The sequence below is a fragment of the Mus caroli genome, chromosome 3 (assembly GCF_900094665.2).
Source record: "Mus caroli chromosome 3, CAROLI_EIJ_v1.1, whole genome shotgun sequence".
NCBI lineage: Eukaryota > Metazoa > Chordata > Mammalia > Rodentia > Muridae > Mus > Mus caroli.
This window is the reverse complement of record NC_034572.1, coordinates 124,060,485-124,080,942: the sequence shown is the minus strand read 5'-3', so window position 1 is coordinate 124,080,942 and position 20,458 is coordinate 124,060,485. Positions and strand designations below refer to the sequence as shown.

Sequence of the window (20,458 nt, the reverse complement as noted above, 5' to 3'; positions counted from 1 at the left end):
GTTACTCTCAGGAGACAAAGATAAGGGAGCTGGGGAGTTGTCCCAGTCACTAAGAGCCATGCAGACCAGAGTTCACATCCCGGCATCCATGTCAAGGCTCCGGAAGGCTCTCTTCAGGAGGATCAATTTGAGAAAATAGTAGACATTAAGAAGACAGGGTTAGGGTGGGTTCGCCACTTTCCATTGTTCAGGGAAAGACAACAAGGTGTAGAGTCAGTTGCTTGCTCATGTGAGCAAGCACAGGACCTTCAGAAAGGGAAATGGGACTCTAACGACGATGGCAGCAAAAAGGGATGCAATGCCTTGTATCCTCACAGATGGAATAATTAGGAAAAAAAACAATACAAAGATGCATGCGTTAAAATGCAAAGACAGCATATGATAACATTACCAACTATGGCTGGTTTTAAATTTTTTTCCCTCGGTTTTCAAGCATTTCTACTTTGTTAGAAAATATTTCCATCAATACTTCTGAACTGGAAAAATCATGTATGAGAAAAATTGAAGCAACACATTAAGTAAAATTTAACTCAGCAATAAGCCTTAATTCCTAGCCCTGGAGGCACAACATCATCTGAGCCACTTTTTTTCTCATCCATATATTTCTTTAAACTGCTGCGCTGCATGTATCAAGCCATATCATTTATCAGTGTCCTAGGTTTTTGATACTGATATGACTAATTTTAGTATTGAGATCATTTTTAAACTGATTTCCGCTAACTAAGTCTCAAATACAAATATAGAATAATAAATTGGCCATATCCTCTGATGTTAGGAAGTCATTATTTTTTAATTGTTTTTATTACCACTCTTAGCCAAGTCTTTTGGAAGGGATCAAATTGTAAGTTGTATTGGCCTTTAAGCAAAGATTATCAGTGTTTGGTTTTTTTTTTATTTTTTTCTCACTAATATCTCACTTCATCCAAAAAGGCGGTGATATATCCAGTGGCAGGCAGGATACAGGCAAGACTGGGCACTTCTCATTATGAGCGTCCCAAAGCTTACCTAAGTTCCATGCAGATGCTGTCCGTGGGTCCTGGCTCTTCCTGGGCTGAGCAGTTAGGTGAAATTCTGCTGAAGTGCCCTGTAACACTCCAGGGATGTCCTTTCATTACACTGCCCCCTGCTTTCTCTAGTCACATGACCTCTTGGCCCTACAGTCCCTTACCTGTTCTACCCCACAACTTGCCCCTTAACATCAACCAAGAACGTGGAGAACAACAACCCAAGAAGAAACTCACAGGTACTCCTGGCATTCCTCGGGGGCCATCCTTTCCTGTGTCCCCAGGTGGGCCTCTTGGACCAGGAGGGCCTGGGGGTCCTGGAGGCCCTGCCTGTCCTTGGTCACCCTGCAATGGAGGAAGGAAATGAGCCAACAACAATCATGAGCAATTAATATTCAGCTTCTATTTCAGTGCTTTAAAGTCCCATTATCCAATCTATATTTATGTTTAAAGAACGAGTCCACCATAAATAAAAAGGCTGCTCACAGTCAACCTGCCAGCAAGGAGCAAACATTTATTGTGAGAGAGCCAGATAGATGCTATGTAACTAAACCAGCTCTCATTCTGGCAACACGGTTATCCAAGTGCACTGTTTATTCTTGTATCCAAAGCCGTCTAAAGCTCTCCTTTAACCATCTCTATGGCAATCTTCTATTGAATTTACCCCAATCAATGGGTGGCTGCATTTTCAGTTTGAAAATATATATAAACTCACAGACTCTAAGATTAAGCATAATGGGCTTCCGCTCTGTTGTATAATAGATGTATAATTTATCAGAGCAAGAGGGCTGAAGACATGTGTGTCTATTGCTGGTGACAACTGAAGGTGTTTTAATTAAGAAAAAAAAAACAAAGCAAAACAAAATCAGGTGGGGGCTTTCTATACTGTCAGTTACCAATTCATCATTTTCTTCTGGAATATGGACAAAGACCCGCCCACCATCTCTGCGCCATGCAGGAGAGACAAGTGCAAAGCAATAGTGCCCTGAGCAACAAGTGGATGCGGGATGCGGAGGAGACATCAGGCTCCAGCGGGAAGCAGCACTACCTTAATCAGCCGGCGTTTAATGAGCTGCTGATCAGCAGAGAGAAAGCCGTGATTGATTTTAGGAAACACCATCTGATCAGTCAGGTGAGGTCAAAGGTTGAAGGTCAGAGATGAGAGAGTTGAAGAATAAGCATCAGAAGGCCCCGAGGAAGAAATAAAGATATACACATTAGATTCATAATAACCATTAAATAAAATGGAACTGGCCCCTATGTCTGACAGACCTTCAACCTCAGGAAGAAAGACAACCTTGAAATGGAAGGAGCCCAGACTCCTTTTGGTTAGAAATGAGTCCCTTCTGTACCCAATCATTTGGATGTTGGTGTGTGTGTGTGTGTGTGTGTGTGTGTGTGTGTGTGTGTGTGATCTTTTAGTGCACCCATTTACAAGAGCAAGTCAGTCAGAATGAACTTGTGTTCAGCATCCTGAGTAGAAAGTCTGTCGACAAAGCACCAGTTCCAACTCGGTCAGATTTGACAACCAGCATAATGTGTCGTGAACCAGATACCAACACCCAACCTTAGAGTTCTTAGAACTGCTTAACTGCCTGGGATCACAGAGCATTGGAATGTGTGTGAATCCAGCCACAAATAAGAGGCAGCCTTTGGCTGTCACTGTACATGCTGAATGTCATTATTCTCCTCATGGACACTCAGGCGCTTCTCTCTTAGACTCTACCTGGCCTCCCCAATACATAGGAGGTCCCAGGCACAGTCACCCGCCATTACTAACAGAGGCTGGGAAAGCCCACGGCTGGTTCACGTTCGCCCTTATGCTGATTGTGGCTCTGACTGAGTTGTCACGAGCATCACCCACAAACCTTGACAGTGAGGATCTGATTGCTGTGGAGGGCAGCAACTGTGGGGAAGCCTGGCAGGCCCTACGGATGAGACACAACGCCAAAACAACACGACACAAAACGTCACACACATCTCACTGGCAGACAAACAAAACAAGAACAGGCCTCCAGCCTCCCCTTCCCACTCTGGTTCTGAGCTCACGCTGACATATGAGACACAAGAGGCTCCACGGTAAAACTGACATCCCATAGAGCATGGAGTGACCAGGCTGCAAACTCATGGGAGGCTGCGAACTCATGGTGGTGGGTACCACGACGGAATGTATGCACATTCTTGTGTACAGTTCGCAACTCTTCATATTTCTGGAAACTTCTTTTTAAAGGGTTAGTCTAAGATGGAGCTAACTGCAGATATTTTTATGAGAACATTCTGCCTACTGATATTCTGTTAACAATGTAGGACATATACTACATATAAAATACATATTAATTCTTTTATCAATGACAACAGTAAACAAAATTTTATTGTCAGACTGGAAGGACTCTTTAGAACAAACACAGTTCTCCACATACATGCTACCACCCAAGAAATCAATTCTTTTTTTCTCTCTGATGATGTGACAGCTCTCAGGTCTGCCCTGTTTTTAGGCTCTCCCATGGCTCTCTCGTGAGGGTGGTAGATGGGAATCTGTCTCTTACAGCATGTGTGTTTCATGTCAGCGTGATTTACGGTCACACTCCGTGGTAATCGTTTCTGTCACGTAACTTTTCCAAGAGAATTTGACAGTATGCACAACCCCTTAAAACAGAAAAGTGGCTTTGGATTTCTTAGCCCTAGGAGAATGGGGGCATTGCTTTAGGATCCCAGAGTGTCGAAACTGGCATAAAGTTATTTACACAGTGTTATCAGTTGGGGAAATCTGAAAAAGAAATCTCTGGCTTTGTCCCATTTCTTTTTTAAGACATTTGAAATCGTATCTTTTTATCCCACTTAAAGCTATAGAACTGTTTACAATATGGGTTAATGACATCTCCACCAATGGATAGCGTCCATTTCCCCCATGTTTGTCTATTCTCCTGTTTGAGGATCAAGCATTAGCAAAGGCCGAGAGTTTCGAGGTTTTTGAACTGTATCTGTGTATTAGCAGGTATCTTCTCATTTTCCTGAGCTTGGGGGATATGGTTTTCTTTTTAAGACGATCAACAAAATTGGGGTTGGAGCATGAAGCTGTGTCTCAGTGCTACCGGTTCAGGTTTTGATTCTCATTGTTTAGCATTGAGTTCTCAGGAAGCCAAGCAAAGGGAACCTCACCCCTTGTGCCAAATCTGCTCTGATAAGAGTATTAAGTGGCCAGGCAGGTTTGAGGTGACCTGTGTCCTTTTCTGATTCTCCTTAAGTGAAAGTCCTTTAAGCATCAACTCTGCACCAACTCAGAAGTGCCCCAAGTTGGAAAACAGATGTGTACAATTTGCTTTTGTTTTTCCTGTGGAATATGAGTTTAAATTGTTATTAGATGGTAATGTGCCAGGATGTTTCCATCTGTGACTCATTAGGCCCATATTACACAGTCAGAATTTTATATATAAACCTCATATTTATGTAACAGAGACCAAAAACAGATACAAACAAGAAGTTAAGAAGGAATCAGAATCTTGATTAGTGGTGATAAATCATCCTGTCGCTTGAAACACGATTATCTAACAAAATCATTTTAAATTAAAGACCTTTTAACAGCACACATGGTATACCTTTTAAGCAGTCTGAGATTTCAACATATAAATAAGTCACTTCTTGTATTCATATTTGAGCAGGACCAGATTGTGGCTTGATCTTATTTGCAGCATGGTCACACCAAAGCACCAACTTGTACTTCTTGCTCTGGCTCTTGTTTTATCATCAGATCTAACGAGGAAGGTGGCCAGGTAATTCTGACCTGGACAGTTCATAGGCCTCACAATAGAAATCTACATTTTTGCCGGGTGTGGTGGCGCACGTCTTTAATCCCAGCACTTTGGGAGGCAGAGGCAGGTGGATTTCTGAGTTCGAGGCCAGCCTGGTCTACAAAGTGCGTTTCAGGACAGCCAGGGCTACACAGAGAAACCCTGTCTTAAAAAAAAAAAAGGGAATCTACATTTTAGAAATTTGCCTTATATTGTTAGATAACATATCTCAGTCATGTTAACTGTGAAACGCTACCACATGGGCTCAGAGATGAAACCTACAGACTTTAGAAATGACCTCAGAAGGGTGTTAAGACACGTAGAAGGACCTCCTAGATTCCCACAAGACTCTTAAGATTCTAAGCTTTTATATATGGGGAGAAAGTGATCCGAAAAGTTTGTTAGTTTCAATTAATATTAAACAATTAATTTTTTACATTAAAACATTATTGTTAAAAAATTTAATTTTTTTCTTTAAATCATGAGGTAGAATTTAAATCATGAGGTTAAAAAGGACATCCAGAGACTGTCCCACCTGGGGATCCACCCCATTTACAGTCATCAAAACCAAACACTATTGTGGATGCCAACAAGTGCTTGCTGACAGGAGCCTGATACAGCTGTCCCCTGAGAAGCTCTGCCAGTGCCTGACGAATACAAAGGTGGATGCTCTCAGCCAACCATTGGACTGAGAACAGGGTCCCCAATTGAGGAACGAGAGAAAGGACCCAAGGAGCTGAAGGGGTTTGCAGCCCCATAGGAGGAACAACAATATGAACCAACCAGTACCCCCAGAGTTTGGTTGATGGACTAAACCATCAACCAAAGAGTATATATGGAAGGACCCATGGCTCCAGCCGAATATGTAGCAGAGGATGGCCTAGTTGGTTATCAATGGGAGGAGAGGCCCTTGGTCCTGTGAAGGTTCTATGCCCCAGTGTAGGAGAAGGCCAGAACCAGGAATGGGAGTGAGTGGGTTGGTGAGCAGGGGGGAGGGATGATGGGATAGGGGGTTTTTGGATGGGAAACTGGGAAAGGGGATGATATTTGAAATGTAAATAAAAAAATATCTAATAAAAAAGATTAAAAGTAAAAAAATTAATTTTTTTCTTTAAATCTTAGGTAAAATTTGTCCAAGGTTTTTATTTTGTTTTTGATTTTTTTAAAATGTAAAACAGATATTGTTACATTTTAGAGCAGAATGGGTAAGTTTTAAGACCATTTGGTGGTGATAATAAAAAAAGTATACCCCCCCCCCCCAGGCAGACTGTGTGCTGCCTGCATTGGTGCTGACCACTCAATTTGAGGACCCAGCTTTCTATGGTGGTGACTTTTAGTTAGCCTCCCCCAGCTTTCCATGCAGAGGTACACTTTTCAACAAGCAGGCCATTTCCCCATCATTAGTCAGAGCCTTCTCTAAGGAAGTGAGATGGAGAGGCCCTGCATCTCAGCTCAGCTTTACATCTCAGAAAATGTGCCTGGTGCACAGATGGTCCGAGGGGGCATGGGAAAAAAAACAAAGTGTGTCCCAGAAAAACACGGTGAAAGAATCCAGAAACAAGCCAAAAATACTAGAATAACTCAAACATATTTCACCCCTAAATATTCTGAATTCTTAAGAAACACAATGTGCACATGTGTAACACAGGCCACTTCACCTGGCTCACATTCTTACCTAGGACCAGATACATCGTTTCAGCCACTGCTTTGCCAGTATCTCATGAGGGCTCAAAACTCCAGGTACCCTCTAGAAAGTAAAGATGCTCTTGGCCCAAAAGGACTTACACCAATCGCAGAAGCCATGAGAGATGCTTCTAACTGCTTGGTAGCCACCAATTCAAGATGTCATTGTCATTTTTATTACATATTCAGTAATGACATCACTACATTTTAGTGAGAAATTGTGTTTTGTCAAACACAGTCAATAAAGCATCAGGGGAGTCAGAAATGTAATCCTACATGTTGTATTTCAGATTTTGTATTTTTCTACTTTGTGTTTATGCTCATTTATTTTTATTTGTTTTATTTAATACTAGAGAGCCTCTGCACGGACAACGATATCTACGTGGCCCTGTTGATCACCGTCTATGTAGCATTCACTGAGGAGTCAAGAGCATGCAGGATCTCAAGCCAACAGCATTTAACACCTAAGAAAGTAGAGGAAAAGAGGTAGGTGGGAACCATATGGGTTGATAAGCGCTCTGGTGGAACAATAGGGAGGCCAGAGCCAGGCATGGTGGCAACAACTATCCTTCTAGCACTTGGGAGTCTGAGGCAGGAGGATCCCAAGCTAGCGTTTAAGGCTAGCCAGGTTGGGCTATTTGGCAAGACCTCACCTCAAGAATAAGCAAACAAGTAAATCAATATTAAAAGCAGCTAGAGGCACGCGCAGTAAAGAGTGAAGAGGATAATAGCTCATCCATCGCCCAGATGAGCTTAGTACAGGGGTAGAGCGGAAGACAGAGACCTTAGGAAGATGCCACAGGAAATCAGTTGCACAACCGCATCCTAGGACCAGGGCAAGGGACCAGTCAGTAGTTTCTAGCACTATTAAAGGAGGATTCTCAGAATGTGTTACTTCCATAAAGACAAGAGTGAGAATGGGGATTAGAGAATGCTCACAGGTCTTAGCTTGAATAACACAGGGTGGTGGAGGGGATCCAGAGGGAGGGTGGGGGTTGGGGACAGATGTTGTCATAGATGTTGAACTGATTTGCTAAACTTGACCTGAGGGATGGAATGGTAATTGGCTATGCCCCTAAAAGAAGAGACAGGTTTGTGTGTACATGCAAGCGGTGAAGGCAGGAGTGAGATTCAGTGGGAAGAAAAGCAGACAAGCTCAGGGGGAGGAGGCAAGAGAGGACAGCAGCCGGCGAATGAGCAAAATGCAATGATATATATGTATAAAAGTGTCACGCTGAAATATATTCACGCCAATTAAGACACAAATAAATGAAGACAGGGTAGGAATCTGGAGTCACGTGGCTGTATAAAGTTATCTACAGAGACTGTGGAGAGAACACAGATATGGGGAAGGAGTTAAAACGTCTGGGATGAGCAGAGGTGGAAGCAACCAAGAAGAGATTTGACAATGAGCGGCTGCCCCTGCAGGGAGAGGCTGCCTTTCACACAGAGTCTACATAGGTAAATGACACAAAACGAGAGGCATGTACTTTTCTATTGCAGTCCTAAATTGTCTTTTTAAAAAAAATGTGCATAAATGACCCATAATGTGAGCAGGCTAAGGCTAGCACATGGGAGTGCAGCTGAGACATGGCTGTGCAGATATAGAGGGGGAAGATAAATAATTATTTTAACTATAAAGAGTCAAGAGATCTCAAAAGCAAACCATATTATGTGAAAAGCACCATAAAGCACATGTGTTATAACAAAGAAAAAAATCTCTTGGGTCTTTCCATAACATATACTACAGTGACTTTGTTTGCTCAAAATATATTCAGCATTACAAAAATAATCATTACAATGGGCATGCCTGTGCATAAAAAGATGAATTTTCCTATAAGCAGATAAAAAACGACATCCAGTTAAGGAAGGCCACATGGGGAAAGGTTTTCATAGAATGCAAAAATATTGAGGCCCAAGAATGATTCTGGTTTAACTATTATTGAGGCTAAAGAAAGAAGACATTGCATGAAAGAAATCTGGTATTAAATTGCTTATTGTAGTAGATGTATAATTTCTCTATCCAAAGAGAAAACCCAATCAGATAAACATAAAAGGCTAAAAGGTTTCCCGAATGGCCACATAATATGCCAGCGGAAACCTGTGAGGATTTATAACCTATAATTTATGGAAAAGACAGACTTAATGAACATCAATTATGGAAAGTTAGTTTTTCTACTATCAGATAGTTTCAATTGCTCAAGAAACACATTTTGCTTTTCACGGATGCTCCAATTTTATTATTTCATCAAAAATATTAAGTTTAGTAACCTCAGTAATTATGCCGTGTGAGTGTGAATCTGAACGAAAAGTGGGGCTTTTCAATACCAAAGAGAGAACGGTGTAATAATCTCTACACTGAGAAGCCGCTTTAAATTCCATAGCTATTAAAATGTCAAGTAATGGCAAAATGCAAAACATCTCTTCATGTTCAGAATGATGGCAGGAACATTCTGAAACTCGTCAAAGCAAAGGTTGCCTAAACTATAGGAACAGAGCAAAAGGCTCAACTTATATACAGTCTTTAAAGAGAGGCCAGGGGTTTTTGGAAAGTATTCCCTAAAGACATGATGCCAAGACCCCTTGTAAGAATGTGCGGCATTACAGAAAGGTTGTCCTGGCCTGAGGGAAGCAGAGACGTACAGATATAGGATGTCGGAGAGAGGAGAACAACAGATGTGTTCGTTACCTGGAAAGAGACACAGAGATGCAATCTGCATAAACCTCATTTATAAAGAGCTTGCTACAACTGAGTCAGAGCTTATTCTCTCCATATCAGTATCCAGAGAGGAATCTCTCTCGTGTTAGGGTTTTAAAATAGTAATTAAAAAACAGCAATGATGATGATAGCGAGAGTGTTGGTTGACACTCACATTAACTACCTGCCAGGGGTTACCCTAAAAAAATGTTCTTGGGATCCCACACCAACTATTTGCCAGATAAGGTTGTCTGAGTGACAGAGAAAGGGAGGGTTTCACCTGCCTAACTGTATCAGACCTGCATCTGCTTCAGGATATCCTTTTAACCATGAAGTTTTCCATAATTCTTCAGAGCTTCTATGTTTTCCCTCTCACCATTCATTCATTCATTCAATCATCCATCCATTCATTCATTCATTCATTCATTCATTCAAGGAGCACTTAGTAATAATCTACTTATAAGCAAGTGAAGCTTTTTTTTTGACACTGAAATTATGGCCAGGAGGCAGCCTTTTTCCAGGCCTCAGCTGGGATGCCTTTGATATGTTTGTCTATGCTCTTCTGTGCTTGAAATTTTCTATTGCCTTCACCTGCACTTCTCACCCCTCAGCTATGTTCTTAGTTGGTCCTCTGCATATGTCCTCAGTAAGGAGGCATGGTTGAAAATAAGACTTCTAGACTAACAGTTTTAGAGACATAGAGAAGATAGTACAGGTACTTCTAAAGTGAAAGAGGTCATTAGTGGTCCCTCGGCACAGATGAAAGCTTGATAACTGACATCACTTCAGAGAGGCAGAGGCACTCAGTGACTAAACAAAACACTAGACAGGCATGTCAGGACAGCCTTCTATGAGAGCCTCCTGGTGGGAAGATAGCACAGAAGCAGCAAAGGATGACCTAGGTCCACAGGTCAGCGATGACACTGCACCTGAGTGGCCCGGCAGTTGGATGAGGCCATACTACCTTTCCAAAAACCAAGAAAAGACATACTCTCTCTCTCTCTCTCTCTCTCTCTCTCAATCTCACACACACACACACACACACACACACACACACACACACACACACACACCACCAGCACCAATCAGGGATTATGAATGGGGGGGAGGAATATGTAGTCACCCCAGAGAAGTGGAGCTCAGATTTAGAAGCCAAGTAAGGTTTCTTTCTCGTGGCAGTTAAAAATGATATTCAGACTTCAAAGGGGCAGGTGATGACTTAACCCAAGATGTCAGATTGCATAGGAAGGGAAGGAAGGTAGCTCACATGCTGAGGAAGACTTTACCAAGGACTAGTCAATTTAAGACTTGTAAATGAAAGCCCATGGTAGGTATAGACACTATGATCAAGACAAACACTGGTAGCAAGAGAAGATCCATGCTCCTCTTCTAGAGGTACACTAGACTAATACTTGGAGTCTAGGGACTCTCCAAGTTCAGGGTTTGCTCTTTACTTGAGCTAGATCAGGATCCTGTATCAGCCACCAGAGTTGTAGGCTTCCTGTGGGAATTTAGACCAAAGAGGAGAGCATCCCTTCTTAAAGCAGCATCTTTTAATAACTAATGCCAATTACAGTGCAAGAAAGTGGGGTGAGTAACACACAGGAAAGAGAGAGCATTAATACAGACAGCAACTAACATGCAAAATGCACTAAACTGTCCAACTAATTAGGGCAGGATACGTAAGCGCATTCGGTCTCAGGGGAGGAGGCAGGCTCTCAAGGACAGACTCTGAGATGAAGATACAGATCAGGTACATCATTCTTAGGGGAAAACCTGGAAACTTTTCATAGGCTGTGAATGTGGGAGGCCTTAGGAATACTTAAAGGAGACGTAGTGAGCAATGATAATTCAGTTTACAGAAGATAACCCTAGTAGAGTTAGGAAAAACAGATTAAAAACTGAGGTTGTATGTACCCTGTAATTTCTTACCTGCAATTCTAAAATTCAAAATGGCTGAAGATGAAATCATCTTCATAAGTTCAAAATTTTTTCCTTTTAAGCTTGTAGCAATTGTGTCCAGGGACAAAGCTTACTGAAGTAGCTGTGAAGCTCTTTCTGGTCCCTGAAGTCCTTCCTAGTGTGAACTAGTTTGCAGTCCACTGAAGAACTTGATGGTTGGATTACACAGGACACCTCTCATACAATATACACTATATGACTATTACCAATGTCCTATTTTCTCAAAGCTCAAAATTCTGAAACACATTTGACCTTGAGACTTTCAAGGAGTAATTGTGAGTTAAGTTCAATACTGATAACATAAAAGGAGCCTTTAGCAGAGTGAATGAGTAGAGGAAACGAGTGAGCTGTAGATTTAAGGCAATGCATTTGCATCAAACAAAACTTGTCAATATAGGTGCTCTGGGAAATGCCCCGCTGAAATACATGACATGAATTACATATTAATTATTCATGCCAGTTTGTAGCAACTGAAAAGATATTTACCTTTTATTCTTTGGTTTTACATGTTAATCAGGATTGGCCTGATCATCTGTTACATGGCATATATCTTTTACATTATTTCTTTAATAAATATATAATCACATTTATAATTAGAAAATATGTTTCATAGTATCTCAAAAGCAATTCTGTGGAAATTTTGTTCTTTTGTTAAGTAAAGAAGCTACAGGGGCTGGAGATGTGTCTCAATGGTTAAGAGCACTGGCTGTTTTTCCAAAGGACCCAGGTTTAATTCCCAGAAGCCATTAGAAAGAAAAAAAAAGTCTCCAAAAGTCTTTGGAACATCAGTTTGTTTACTCAACACTTACTGCACAGTAATTTGCTTAAAGTGAACATGATTTGGCAAAATTCATGCAATATGCATTTGAAATACAAATTTTGAGTTAACAGATCTCTAGTTCTCAGGGATTCTTCATACTAAGATGGTACAGAGTTACAACACTGTGAAATGTACCTCTAAACAACCCACATTGCCCTCTACTTGAGAGCCTGAAGTCAAGGGCTCATCTTGACTTAAACACACCCTGTTCATTTCCCAAAAGGAAATGGTGTGTGCCTGGCAGAGGTGGCATGGCATGGACCAACAAAGAACAGCTCTTATGAAACAGGGATCATCAGCTAACAGGGCATCTGCTATGGAAGGGAGAGTAGGCGTCTATCCAGATGCCTTGAGGGAGAAGGCCAGCACGTCCTGCTGTTGCCTGGAAGCTCTGTTTACTGCTTTGGCTTGATGGCTGTTTGAGAAAATTCTTTGTGGACTGAGCGATTGGGCCTCGACTCTTACTCTCTTGGGCGTGCCCTCTGACTGGCAGCCTCTCCATGGCAAAGCTGGGAGAGCCCCCAGGGGCTTCTACATGGAGCTTTATGTACTTCCTACTTTACCTCTGAGGTTTGCCAGGCCCCATGGCAGAAGTGCCATTTTGGAATAACTGGATCCCTCAAAAATGATTTTAGCAATAAAAGAGATGATGCTATCCTTGGGAAGTTCACTAGAGTGTATTGCTCAGACTGATAGTATTTTTAAAACAGGTCTATTTGGTCCTGTGTCCTAATTTTCCCCATTAGTCCATATTTTAATTTTATAGTGATCTCCCAGGGTTTGTTTGGTTGGGCAAGATTAAAATAGGACCTGGGGACTGAAAACATACTAGAAATTTGCATCATTCTAACAGGAAGCTAAAACTATGGACTTTAGGAACATGGTCACACTCTAATTACCTTTCTACTTCATGTCACCTGTATATCTGGAACAGACCCAACCCAAATGACCATAAAGACATAGCAGACCGGAAAACAGCCTGTTGAGACTAGAACAGTAGCTCAATGGCAGAACACTAGCTCATCATCTACCAAGCTCCCTGTGTTCAATGTTTTGGGGTCCCTCTCCCCTCTCCTCTTTTCCCCTCCCCTCCCCTCCACTTCATCTTCTCTCTCAACACAACACAAAATCCAGAGTGAAGCCAAAGCCAGACTGAAGCAACAGCTACCCAGTGTGGCCTTTTCTGCAGGAAACAAACCAGCCACTACCTTGTCCCCTGTGTTCTTAAGGACTCCAAATTCAATGTTTTATTTTTTAATGATTGCTTCAGATTGGAAATATATGTTACTAACTCAATTTTAGTATAACATTTTTTTATCATTCAAACATAAATACATTTGAAGTTAAGCTTTGGGTCACAGATGAACAGTTAATGAACAGTACTTTGGAGAGCTAAATTAGAAACAAGGGCTTTGTTGCCAAAGGAAATTCTCATCACCAAGGATGACTTTGGTTGCTGCTCTGATGCTTGGAGAAAGGTTACAAACTCATGGTATCCATCCTATGCCGTAATTTGAAAGAGTTATTCTCAAGTAAAAACATTTCAAAAGATGATTGTTACATAGTAATATCTTTGGGAGATACAGGTCACAGTATAATATATGAAAAGAATGATATTCGTAAATAATGAAATCATTTCTATGAGTTGAACTCTAGGTGAAAGAGTCCATGATGATCTACAGAAAAACCACAGCTTAAGACTTTGCTGAAAAGAATGTTTTAAGTTTGGAAAACTTAAGTCTAAGTCTTACCATTATACAATATGTGGTCCCTTCCCACATTCCCTTCTTTACCCCTCCCAGTCAATTCTCCTATTCCAGTTCCCCTTTGATCTCTTTATAATATTATATTCTATTTCACCTTCCTTGGAAAATCCCAGTGACCTGCCAGCAATAGTGCAATAGTGGCACAAATGTTAGGGGGGTAACCAATCACTTTTTTAAAAAAATTAAATTTAAGGCCCACTCCATGGGATGATATCCAACCTGATACTATAAGTGACCAAGAACCTGGGACTAGATTAGGAAACCCCATTGTTACTATTATGCTAAAATAGCAATAATAAAATGACTCCCGCTAGCATTCTGTCATACCTGTGGGTCAGTGCACACTTAAAACAAGAAAGCTATTTGCAATTAATTCCTGCTGGGAAAGGGGAAACCAGTTTCTTCCAATGGAGGATGTGCTAGATGGTTCTATGTTACCATGCAACCTAGACTTATTTGAAAGGAGGGAACCTCGGTTGAGAAAATGCCTCTATAGGTTCTGGCTATAGGCAAACCTGTAGGGCATTGTTTTAATTTGTGATTAATGAGGGAGGGCTCAGCCCATTGTGGGTGGTGTCATACCTGGGCTGGTGGTCCTGGGTTCTATATGAAGGCAGGCTGACTAAGCCATGGGGAACAAGCCAGTAAGCAGCATCCTTCCAGGGACTCTACATTAGATCCTGCCTCCAGGTTACTGCTCCACATGAGTTCTTGCCCTCATTGCTTTTGATGACAAACTGTTATATGGAACCATGAGCAAAATAAACCCTTCCCTTCTTAAGTTGTTTCTGGTCATGGTGTTTCACCACAGCAATAGAAACCCTAAGCAAGAGTGTTATCTACCGCGTATGTCAATCAGACTCGGGGCAGGCCACATGCTGAGGAGTAGTTGACCAAAATGAACTCCACGTTTGTGTGTACATATTTTTTCCTTTTAGTTTTTTGACAGAGAAAAAAACAACTTGAAGTTGAGTGGGTAGTGAGTTTAGGGAGACTTTAAGGAAATTGGGAGAAGGGAGAAGAATTATATAGTATGAAAAAAATTAAAAAAATTAATCACAATATCATGTAATTTCTACTGTTTGTTTTCATTTCCTTGTTGCATCTGATGCTGTTATTGGTCAGTGGAAAGAAGTACAGGTTTTATTTACATTAAGTAATATATTACATACTATACTGTTCATACATTCAACGTTTAAACTTTTAGCATTTATTTATTGTGTGTTAGGGGCTGGGGGTGGTGCATGCCACAGTAGTGTGGGCGGTGAGAATACATTTCAGGAGTCTAATCTCTTTTACCACTTGGGTTCTGGGGATTGTCAGGTTTGGCAGCAAATAAATGCCTTTACACTGAGCCAAGTTGCCTGTCATGCACTTAATTTTTAAGAGTTGCATTTATTTGCATATATAACTACTCCAAATAACTACTCTGATAATATTCTAATTTCTGCCTCAAATTCCTTTCAAATATTTCCAAACTTCAAATATGTAAATAACAACAGTCCTTACAAAAATGTCAACACTAAAGATGAAATCATCTTGGAAGTTATTGAAAATGAGAGCCATAGTAAACTTTATGAGAATTTTTGTTAAAGTCAATTCTCCATTTAAATTCACTTGTTCCTTGAATCAAAGGAATGTGCCCTTGCGTGCCAGAAGCTACACTGATTTTCTTCCTATAAAAATCATAAATTTTTAGTAAATATTGAATGATGTATTTGCTTCATTTGCCAGTAAATAATAATAATAATAAAAAGAACAAAGAAAATGACAGTGTTTTGCTTGAATACATCCATGGTCATGGAAATTAAAGATGTCTTCTAATGTCTTAAGATGTATAGAAGCAATGCCCAACTTACAAAGTACAGATGGTTTTTCATGGATGTTATATTTTCCTCCAATGGGTCTCTGATTTCAGGACCTAAAAGTCACTGCGTTTACATGTTAAAAGCCAGGTGGCATCTGGGATATGTAGATAGGGCACCAGCTCTACCACCTCATCAGCTATAACTTTTATGGTTCCCACATGTGCCTAAGGGAAAACAAAACACAAAATGTATGTCTATCATGTCATGACTGAAAGGGATGCTTGTTTTTACATGAGGCACTGCTGAGTGTTCTCACTGGTGCTAGCAATTATGGACCATGAAAGGAAAAGGAAGAATCAATTGTTTTACATCCCTGGGATGAAGCATCACAATGTCACATCCAGCTGAGGGCAAGATTCGCCAAGTATCAACTGTCCAGCTGCCTGCATTTCTCAATTGGTGAAAGTTACGTTGGGAGAGAGACCACCTCCTTCACACTTGTCCTTTGAAGGAAGACCATTGGATCAGGCATAAAGCAGGAGAACAAAAGAAAGTTAAAGTTGAATCAGGCATGGGTGTAGACTTCAGGATTTAGGGGGAAATCCTGATGACAGCCAGAAAGAAGTTTTCATTTAGAACTAGAAAGAAATTAATGATAAAAAAAAATAGGATTTGATTTTTATCTTGGTTAACTGAAAGGTAAATGTTGGTAACCCTTTCATACTTAGTGTCCAATTCTCTATTGTACAAAGACAAATATAGCTTGTGTGGTAAGCTACCAGGAATGGTAGGTGTATTTAACACAAAGGAAAGCAAAATGAGTAGGAACTAATGTGCTTAGCCTTGATTGAAGGACTTTTCAAATCCTGAGCGTTTGCCCCCCAAGTTAACCAACCATCCAGAACACAGCAGGAAAAGCAGCAGCAGGAGAAAAACCAAAGTGCAGCTGTGGCCGCTTATGTTTGTAATCCTAGTTCTTGGGAGACAGAGGCAGGAGGCTGGCCTTGAGTTCTAGACCAGTCTGGGCTAGGGAGTGAGATTCTGTCTCAATATAACAAAGAAGGTAGTTCCTGAGGAATTTGGCAGGCTGGAAACATTCATATTGACCCAAATCAGGGCTAGACTTGATGATTAAGATGAAAATTTATAAGTGAAGCACCGTTTTAAAATACTAAAGACATTTCCTGCTGCATTAAGTAGACAGAGCACATATGTGATTTGATTTGAGCAGGGAGACTGTTAAAAATTCTGTTACTGCTGAATTATGAGCCCTAAACCAAAAACAAATGAGAATTGGATTTGTGACTGGCTCAACTACCCACTTGGGTAATAGTTAATCACTAGTCATACTTTTATGACGTCAGTCCTGACGCAGCCAACGCTTGTTTCAATGAAAGGGGCTGGCCTCTTAAACATGGGGCCTGAAATGATTCCTGTCTTCATTTGTGTACTTATTTCTATAGCTATCTCACATGTCCAGAAGATGGGAACAAAGAGGAGTAGAATCTTTGCTGGATTATGAAGCTGGAATGCCAAGGAGGCCATGACAGGATGAACAGCTCGGAGTGTGCCAATCATAAGTAAGTAAAAGCCAAGAAGAGCATGAATGCTGGGAACAAGTTGCAAAGATGCAGTTGAGAAGCTAAGGTTTTGCAGTTAAGGGTGGCATATTCTACTATATTCATATTCTACTATATTCTTAGCTCCTAATATTGTTTAGAGATCATATAATCCTAGGCTGTGTTACCATAACAAGCCAATTCTACTTTACTCCTGCCTGGATTGATGAACTTAATTTCTGGGCATTTGCCTTTCAGAGGGACATTTTCCTTTAAGGGGGGTATATTTGTCTAGTAACATCTATGAGGAACAACCACAGAATGGTCACAAGGATGAACAGAAATGATGGAGGACAGGCTGAGGAGAGATATGATAAGAGGCATTTCAAACAGACATGACTCTGGAGTGGCGACCCTAGAGCATAGTTACAGAAGGTGGATTCAGCATATGCGGGTCACTAAGAAACAACCTGGAGGGCCTAGACTGCCAGTACCCAAGGGTTCCTTATACTCGTCAGCAGCAGATCTTCTAAAACAAAAAAAATTGCACTGCTTTTTCTGATGGAAGAGGACTTAGCAGAAGGCAGAACTAAAACTAACCGGGTGTCAGCAGTCAAGAACCACAGATATCAATGCAACGTGGAAGTAGTATTCGTTGGGTGAATAGATGAATTATTTCACGATATTTAAGACTGACTATAATCAATGCTACTACTCTCTAAGACAGTGAGACTTTTGGCCCTGGAGATATCTAACCAGAACTCAGGGACTGGAACTTTATGCTATCAGACAGGGTTTTGTAACTGCTCAGCTGTGAAATGGGTTTGTGTTGTAATTATGAGTACGACAGAGCAGCCAGTTAATGTCTCTTACCCATATTATCACCCACAACAATGCTCTCTAAAGAGCTTGGCAACTAGCATGTACTGACTTTATTTGTTTACTGATTTTTAAGACACGGTCTTGCTATGTATTATAAGCTGGCCTTGAACTCATGAGCCTCCTGCTTTAGCCTCCCAAGTGCAGGGATTCCACCACTTCACCATATTTTTAAATAGGATTATCAAGACTCATCTAAAAATTTTGCTGGCATTGACCAGTGACTTTTTAATTCTAATAGAGGCAGAATTGGCTCTCCTGTGTTAACCTGATAGTCAGATGAAGCATACTTCACACACACACACACAACTATTGTTTTGTTTGCCATGTTTTTCTTAACTTTGTGGATTGCCCCCTCCAAATCTGTAATTTTTTTGCTCTCAGGAAAATCAGGTTTCAATTTATTTTATATCAACAAGGACACAGAAAAGAGAGTCAAATATTACCAACCTAAATTAGCTCTTCCTCGTAATATTTGTCAGTACAGCTGTAAGGGACAAGTCCAAACAACTTATGAACTTGTTTTTTATTAGTGCCCCCAAAGGGCAATCCTGTGAGGAATGTTTATGATGGGAGATGTTTCCATTAATCCAACTCTACAACCAGAACAAGAACAACAAAAAGAAAACCCAGGAAACCATGTACAGTGCAGGAGAGCATGACTTTGTCAAGATGTATCCCGACTAGCATTGTTAGAGAAATTATTTGGCTCCAATAAAATAGGCTTATGCAACTAATTTTATATTACTGCTCTAAATATCCATAAACTTCAGCTGTGACCAACACAGATATTTAAGTTAGATCATCCCAAGCAATAAACTAACATATTGTTAAACAGAAATCCTTGAAGAAACTGAATTTAGGGCCATTTCCCCTGATCCTTGCCTGCTCCTCAGTGAGTGTGATTACTCTAATTTTAAACATTCTGAGGACTGAAATTTATCACGTTAATGTTTATTGTTCACATTTAACTGCAAATCTGTATAGTACATGGCCTCAGATTATTTTTTAATTCTGCTGTTCTGGAACTTACATTTTAAAACAAACAAACAAAAAAATCTTAAAAGCAGAATAAATTACTTGGAATCTTGAAACAAAACTACTGAGTTTTAACCTTTTATATTAACAGACTAGGTGCTCTAATAAAGAAAATTCTATGCTATAACAGCCTATCAGTAGTGCAAGATGTTTATGTGATTTTTAAACAAGATATTTTGTAAACTGTTTTAAAGACAATGACGTAGCACCTTTTCCTAGAAAATACATGACTTAGTATCAATTATTTGTTGTGACCTAAAAGTCTGAATACTGTGATGCGTGCTGTCATCATAATAGCAGGAGCAAAGAAATCACAATAGCTACTATTTCAAACCCCACTGCCAGCAGGGACGTGCACTCTTAAATACAAGTGTATGCAATGTGGAGTGCATGTTCCCATGAAATAGATGGACTCCATTCAGTTTCTGCAACTCAAAGTATGAAAATACACAGACCCACTGGTAATGGATCTTCCTGTCTTGTAAGAAAAATTCAACGAACTGAAAGGCTAGCAATTCGTTTGGGCGAACCCAATAAAATTTATCTATTTTCAGAATCTAGTCCACAGGTCCCCCGTCTGTAGCTTCTAATCTTCTCTCCAAGAACTACTAACTCAAAACAGAGACGACTGCATTAAAAAAGTTGTTAGGGATGTTTCTAATGGGAGTCGTAAGTCCATCTCACAAATAGATATGTATGGCCTGAATTGTGTATTTGTCTACACATGAAAATAAAACTGGCATGCAGCAGGCTGAACCTCCAAATATGAAAAACCACTATCTACTTGGCAGAGGAAGTTGTAAGTGCAAAGATTCCAGTTACAAGGTAGAAAGAAGACACCCAGTTCCCTTCCTTCTGTACAGCCTGAACAGAAACACCATACAGGCTATGACAGTTTCTCAAAGTACAGCCCAGTGGGCGCATGACATTTTATTTGACACATTCTAAACATCTTGGGCTGTTATATAGAGTTACCATGTAAAATTCTGGGTAGATAGTGTGACTTTGACTCTGTTTTCCTCCCTGACACATTTTATTAGAGCTGCATGGCTCTAAACTGGAAGTAATACCTCAAGCTAGTGTAGAGTTACTGCCTTAGCAGTCACCATGGTACTGGGGGACATGACAAGCTGTCTCCATGTCTGCTTTGTTTGACTTTTCTGCTGAAAAGTGTAAAATGGAGAGTGAAGTTGTAAATCTCCACACGAACTTTCTGAACAGATCCAAAGTATTTCCCAGATCTCCAGATAGTCATTCTCCCCGTGATGCCTCCAAATTAATTTCCTTCTAGTACTGAATAATTACAAGTGACTACTACACAAGAGGGTAAGACTAGAAAGCAAGTTGTACTAAGTTGACTGAAAGAAAGAAAGAAAGAAAGAAAGAAAGAAAGAAAGAAAAAAGAAAGAAAGAAAGAGGGAGAGAGGAGGGAGGGAAGGAGGGAGGGAAAGAG

At 40.5% G+C, this 20,458-nt stretch overlaps 1 protein-coding gene across 4 annotated transcripts in view; it reads right to left on the bottom strand.

Moving 5' to 3' along the window:
* Col25a1 (collagen type XXV alpha 1 chain) overlaps window positions 1-20,458 on the bottom strand; it is a 410,366-nt gene that overhangs the window by 115,292 nt on the left and 274,616 nt on the right. For 3 of the 4 annotated variants that reach the window (XM_021157594.1, XM_021157596.1, XM_021157595.2), the window contains exons 8-9: window positions 2,053-2,124; window positions 1,242-1,349 (exon numbers count right to left, since the gene is read on the bottom strand). In XM_021157594.1, coding sequence (XP_021013253.1) covers window positions 1,242-1,349; window positions 2,053-2,124 — 180 coding nt within the window. Of the gene's footprint in view, window positions 1-1,241; window positions 1,350-2,052; window positions 2,125-2,872; window positions 2,933-20,458 lie in introns of all 4 variants that reach the window. The other variant, XM_029474968.1, reaches the window with a different exon arrangement.